This window comes from Anas platyrhynchos, chromosome Z (genome assembly GCF_047663525.1).
Source record: "Anas platyrhynchos isolate ZD024472 breed Pekin duck chromosome Z, IASCAAS_PekinDuck_T2T, whole genome shotgun sequence".
Taxonomy (NCBI): Eukaryota; Metazoa; Chordata; class Aves; order Anseriformes; family Anatidae; genus Anas; species Anas platyrhynchos.
The window spans coordinates 26,662,985-26,669,561 of record NC_092621.1 but is presented as its reverse complement, the minus strand read 5'-3'; the positions used below and the strand labels follow the sequence as shown (position 1 = coordinate 26,669,561).

Below are 6,577 nucleotides of genomic sequence, written 5' to 3'. Positions count from 1 at the left end.
TCATCCCCTTCCCCGCCGCTGCCCGGAACCGCGCCGAGCCCCGGCCGCCGGCCCCGGCCCCAGAGACTGAGCCCTGCCCGCGGCTCCGGCCCTGCCCGACGCCTTCTGCGCCCCTTTGTGGCCCCGCCGAGCCCGGTGCCGGGCTCTGGGGACCCGCAGGAGGCCGCCGGGCCCCGGGCAGAAGCCAGGAGCCGCCGCCCGGGGAGCGTTTCCAGCCGGGGCGGCCGCGCGGGGGGACCGCCCTTTGGGCTGCGCGGGGAGGCTGCGGGGAGGCCGCCATGGTGGGGACCGGGACGGGGTTTGGTGTGTGGGGAGGGAGTATTGGGGTGTGGGGACGGGGTTTGGGATGTGGGGACGGGGTATTTGGTTGGGGGACAGGGATGGAGTACGGGGGTGGGGATGGGGTCAGGGTATGGGGTATGGGGACGGGGTTTGGGGTAGGGAGACATGGTATTGGGTTGGGGGATGGGGACGGAGTTTGGGGGATGGGGATGGGGTGTGGGGAGGGAGTTTGGGATGTGGGGACGGGGTTTAGGGTGTGGGGACAGAGTATTGGGTTGCGAGACAGGGACAGAGTATGGGGATGGGGTATTGGGTTGGGGGACAGGGATGGAGTATGAGGGATGGGGATGGGGTTTGGGGCATGGGGACAGAGTATGGGGTGTGGGGATTGAGTAAGGGGGCATGGGGACAGAGTTTGGGGTATTGGGTTGGGGGACAGGTGTGGCGTATAGGTGTGAGGATGGGGTCAGGGTTTGAGGTTTGGGGTATGTGGATGGGGTTTGGGGTATGTGGACGGGGTTTAAGGTGTGGGGAGGGAGTTTGGGGTGTAGGGTATTGGGTTGCAGGACAGGGACAGAGTATGGCATATGGGGACAGAGTTTGAGGTATGGGCATGGGGTGTTTGGTTGGGGGACAGGGATGGAGTAAGGGGGTGGGGATGGTGATGGGGTCAGGGTTTGGGGTAGGGAGATGTGGTATTGGGTTGGGGGATGGGGACGGAGTATGGGGTATGGGGACAGAGTTTGGGGTACGGAGATGGAGTTTGGGGTATGGGGATAGGGTATTGGGTTGGAGGTCAGGGACGGAGTATGGGAGATGGGGATGGAGTCAGGGTTTGGGGTATGGGAACAGGGACAGGGTTGGATTTGGGTTTGACCCCGCTGCCCTGCACCCACAGCCGCAGAACGAGCACATTGAGCTGCACCGCAAGCGGTATGGGTACCGCCTGGACTACCATGAGAAGAAGAGGAAGAAGGAGGGCCGGGAGCCCCACGAGCGGTCCTGGAAGGCCAAGAAGATGATCGGGCTGAAGGCCAAGCTCTACCACAAGCAGCGGCACGCTGAGAAGATCCAGATGAAGAAGACGTGAGTAGCCGCTGCTCCCCTGGCGTCGGCCGGACATCCTGGCACTGGGGGAATTCACAGAGCTATAAAGAGATAGTTGTTGTTTGGTCATATGTTGCTCTTAAATATTGCTTAATTTTTAGGATAGAATGGTTAAGGTGTTATCTGGCCTCCCCTCTTCTCAACTCACGTGTTTACTGATACAGTTAACAATTCTGTTCCTAAAAGCATTTGTTAAAATAAGCATTAATTAGCAGTAGAAATGACAATTATGTAGCTACAACAACAGAAATACTGTATTGGCTTTGATCTTACTGGCTTTAGCACTGTGCAGATGTGCTTGGCTGTGAGGGTTAGACTCTTTGCTTTAAGCTATTCAGAAATTCCTTAGTAAGAGCCAGGCCTTGTATTCCTGTCTTGCCAGGAATTGACAGGCTTTGATGCACTCTGTAATCTGTCAGCTGTTATATTAAGAGAAATAACTAGTTTTCCATGAAGAATATTTAGGATTACTCCTCAAATATAAATAACGTGCTACGTTACATTGTTTACAAATATCTCTTTTTTAAAAAAAAATTTGAGTAGGCACTACCTGAAGTAGGAGGCTATCATATCTCAAAATGTTTTTTTTCTATTCTTAATACTGCATGCATTTTCAAAAATACCGTGTTTCTTTTTTTTTTTTTTGCAGCATTAAAATGCATGAAAAGAGAAAGACAAAGGAAAAGAACGATGAAAAAACACCTAAAGGAGCTGTACCAGCATACCTGCTGGACAGAGAAGGCCAGTCACGGGCTAAGGTTCTCTCTAACATGATCAAGCAGAAGAGAAAAGAGAAAGCGGTAAGTAACTGTATTAAAAGCCAGATACTTGGTATTTATTGTGACAATGATCACATTGTGGCATTAATGCTGAAACAAACTCTAAATATTGATACTATATGAAAGCTGAAACTGAAAAGTTTACTAGTTTTGAACAAAGCACATGCAAGGTCTTGACTTTTATAAATTTAAATACTGATCAAAATAAGTAGCTATAAGTTATATTAAAAAATACAATCTACAGGTACTCTCTTTGGTTATATTTTATTTTATTCTTTTGTTGCCTCCTTTGATTTAGCAATGGCACATCTGTGACTTAATGACAACTATGTTTTCTGCAGGGGAAATGGGAGGTTCCTGTGCCAAAGGTCCGTGCACAGGGAGAAACAGAAGTTTTAAAAGTGATTCGTACAGGGAAGAGAAAGAAGAAGGCCTGGAAGAGAATGGTTACAAAAGTCTGTTTTGTTGGAGATGGCTTTACTAGGAAACCTCCTAAATATGAACGATTCATTCGACCAATGGTAATGTTCTTGAGACTTAAAGAACGTTTAAGTAATAATTATCTTGACTTGCTGTTCTGAGTTTGGCAAGGAAACTTCCTTGTGTGATAATGCACTTCATTACTGCTGATTTAGAGTGTTCTTAGTAGTTTCCTGCAGAAATGTCAACTTAAATAACCGGCAGGTTGGGAGATACCCCTGCAGTCACAGACATTGCCTGTGATGGAATGTTTCCACTCTTACTCAGATGACACGAATGAGTTAAAGCTATGAGCTCTCATATCAGGAAGGTCTTTAGGAGAGGTACTTTGAAAACTTCGGTCTTTTTCAAGCTACTGTGATTCTGAGGCTGACTCAGTTGTAGGACTCAAGTACTCTGTCCTCCTGGTTTGCTAACGAAGCTTGAAGCACAGTGGTGACAGCATACAAAGGAAATGCTCTTCCTGCCTGGCTTTTTATTACACAGCTGTAAGGAACAGTGTGCAGGCTCTACCTGCCTAGCAGTGCACAGGAGGGAAGGTTTAGTAAGACGGCAGTTTTTATATAAATACAAAGTAGAAGCCTTGAATAGGTTTTAATTGACACACAAAGGGTTATGGTACTTAGTGGTAAAGCCCACCTTAAAGAGCACAGGTCCTTAGCTAGAAAGAGGTATAATAGATGGGTGTTTAATATTTTGTAATGTGTGAAAGGTTTTCTCAGGTTTACAAGAACAAAGGAAACGTTTCAAGTCTAAAAACCACTAGGACTGTTAAATGTTTTACTGTAAACTCCTCGTTTCTTCATGGAATGTGAACCACCTGTGGTAGCAAGTTTTATTCTTGAACTACTCTTGTTTTTTATCAGGTTCTTAACAAACCTGGCATTTTATACTAGGCAGATGACATTCTGTATTCTGGATTGTTTCATTCTTCCCAGTCTGTTAAAATGCATAAAGCTGAGGACATAATGTGCTAAATTAGCTGTGAGAGCTTAAAAAATAAATTGTTCCAACTCTTCGTGCAACAGGGCTTACGTTTCAAGAAGGCACATGTGACACATCCTGAACTTAAAGCTACTTTTTGCCTGCCTATCCTTGGTGTAAAAAAGAATCCATCTTCCCCTTTGTATACATCATTGGGGGTAATTACCAAAGGTACCGTCATTGAAGTGAACGTGAGTGAGCTTGGCCTGGTGACACAAGGGGGCAAAGTTATCTGGGGTAAGTAGTTAAACTAGCTGCACTGAAGGACTAGCTTTGAGTCTTTATTGACTGGAGTATTGTGAAGGCTCTGTCCTGTAAAATAGATCATCGTAATTTATCCATGTTACGTTTTGGCTGTAGCAGAAGCAATTACTGGACAGCTATAAAAATGCTAGTTTTAATATTAGGCTTTCAATTCAGACTTTCAACATCAAATTAGGCAAAGTTCAGGAAAATGAATTAACTTGTTTGCCTGTCTTGCATTAAGAAGTGTTAAAAGTCCATAAAGACCTAACCATGTAAGCTATGAATAATCAAGTTTTCAGTGAAAGTTGTATGTAGAAGTGTCTTCATTTCATCAGGCTAACTTCTTTTAACGCTGAGGTTGACTTGGACAGCAGGACGTGTAGCAGAACTTGTGATTTTTTTTAAATGTACATAGAACTCTTGAGGATGCATTTACATGTATAAAAACAGCCAGAGTAGTATATTGTGAATGAAAGTTTGCAGCTCATCAGAAAGTATATTTAGGTTTCAGAATGCTTTCAGTTTGGGAACTGGAATTTCTTCCCCTTGTAAGGAGAGCTGTGGATTAAACTTGCAAACATGCAAAATTGTTATTTTCTGCATAGGCTACTTGAAGCTTTTGTAGACATTTCCTTTCATTTTCTCTTTAGGGAAATATGCGCAAGTAACAAACAATCCGGAAAATGATGGCTGTATTAACGCAGTTCTCCTCGTCTAAGTTGTGTTTGATACTAAGCATTGGCCACTGACTCTTAAAAGTGGTGCAGTTTAAACAAGTTTGGAAGATCTCTGGAACCTTCGACCACTCAGCAACATTGGCCCCACAAGCTGGTGAGGAATTTAAATGCACCAGAAAGGACTGTTCAGATTTATAACCTGTTCAGCTGAACACTGTCTAAAATAAAGTAATTATATTTTCATGCTTGGCTGACATGGTGTGCATTTGAACTAAATCTTCTTGTCAACTGTACAGGAGCAGTTGCCCGGCTTAGATAATATTCTAAGCTCACAATAGGAAATAAAGCCATTATCTCCCATGATGGCCTACTGTACAGCTAAAGTAACAGAGCAGCATGTGAACTTGCATTCATCTTCTGGGAAAGCAGCAGTGTTGGAAGGATGCAGACTTACTGCAGACAGACATCAGAAATTGAGCACTCTAGTTTGGTACTTGCCCCTCTGGAAGCATGGGGTGGGCTCACAGCTGCAGCGTGAGGGTGTGGGAAGGGAAGTTTACCAGAAGGGGCAATGACTTTTTTCCTGTTACCTCCATTATTTCTCCCCCTCGCATCCCTCACTGCATTTGTGGAAAGAATAATAGCTGTAGAGCAGGCAGGCAAGATATTAACTGTTTCATAAGGTAAAATTCAAGAAGTTGTAGGGTTTTTAAGACAATGTGATATTTGAGAACAGAGTGATAACACCGATACCACAGCTCCTTGTAGTTACCATGGGTGCTTTAAAGTCACAAGCATCATCTGACCAAGGTATTGATATATATCCATCCTCAAAATGCAGGAAACACGCTGCTTTTACACTGACTTCCTCTGATGCTGTATACTGCATCAGTCATCTTCCTGTCAAGAGTTTGGTGGTAAACTTTCAATACAGACACACAGCATTCTATAGTCCTACTCTTAAGCAGTACTTCACTTCAAAGCAAAGGAGCTTTTTAACCAAAATGTGGTTAAGTCCTTATAAACATTTTTTCTGATTTATGAAGGCCATGTTATTCCCCCAGCACCTTAAGAGGGAAACTTTCAAATGGAGCTCCTATTTCAGAAGCCAAAATGTGAATAGTCTGGGGCTTGTTTTTGAATATAGAGGGAAGTTTAAAGCCAAAGGTGGCTGTCTGCACCTATCACACGTGCAACAGGCCACAGGGAAAGGCAGTCTGAACAGCAGATTATAGGATCACACAATAGCTAAGGTTGGAAGGGACCTCTAGAGATTGTCTCGTCTAACTCCCCTGCTTAAAGCAGAGTCAACTACAGCAGGTGCCTGAGGACTGTGTCCAGTCAGGATTTTACTGTCTCTAAGGATGGAGAGTCAATAACTTTAGGCAACGTGATCCAGTGTTTGATCACTCTTCCAGTATAAGAAAAATTTAAATAGATTGTTCTGTATTCGAGTTTGTAGCCACTGCTTCTTGTCCTGGTACTGGACACACTAAGAATCTATTTCCATCTTCTTTATGCCCTCATACTAGGTATTTGTACACACGGGTAAGATGCCTGATCCCCCCACCCACAGCATTCTCTTCTCTAGGTTAAACAATTGCAGCTCTCTCATCCTCATATATGAGGGATACTCAAATCCTGTAATCATGACCTTAACACCATTTTCATCTGGAACTCAATCCAGGAAGTCAAGTTCGATGTTTTTGTACTAGGTTTGTGATTTTTTTTTACACCATCTGGGAGAAACAGTACTTTAACTACACCTTAGTTTTCTCCTCTTAAAGGTTATTTTGTTCTGTTTATATTGCCCTAGTCTGGATTTAGTAACTTACTGTGATTTTTACTTGTGCAATGAAGTGATTCAAAACTAAAAGAAGGTTACAAGCCAGTTAGTCATTTCCTTGGAGAGAGGACATTGTCAAAATAGAAAAGCCTGCAATTCTTGTTGCTTTACCCTTTACTGCACGTTAATAACACAGACACAATACTTTAATTTTCTATTGCATTGTACTGCTGCCC

General features: G+C 44.0%; 1 protein-coding gene across 1 annotated transcript; it reads left to right on the top strand.

Annotated features, from left to right (window-relative positions):
* Nucleotides 1–126: 126 nt before the first annotated feature.
* Nucleotides 127–4,798, top strand: NSA2 (NSA2 ribosome biogenesis factor). Its single transcript, XM_038169842.2, has 6 exons — nucleotides 127–281; nucleotides 1,181–1,368; nucleotides 2,039–2,189; nucleotides 2,510–2,689; nucleotides 3,677–3,869; nucleotides 4,529–4,798. Exons 1-6 carry the CDS (start codon nucleotides 279–281, stop codon nucleotides 4,594–4,596), a joined length of 783 nt encoding a protein of 260 aa, XP_038025770.1. The 5' UTR covers nucleotides 127–278; the 3' UTR covers nucleotides 4,597–4,798.
* The last annotated feature ends 1,779 nt before the right edge of the window (nucleotides 4,799–6,577 follow it).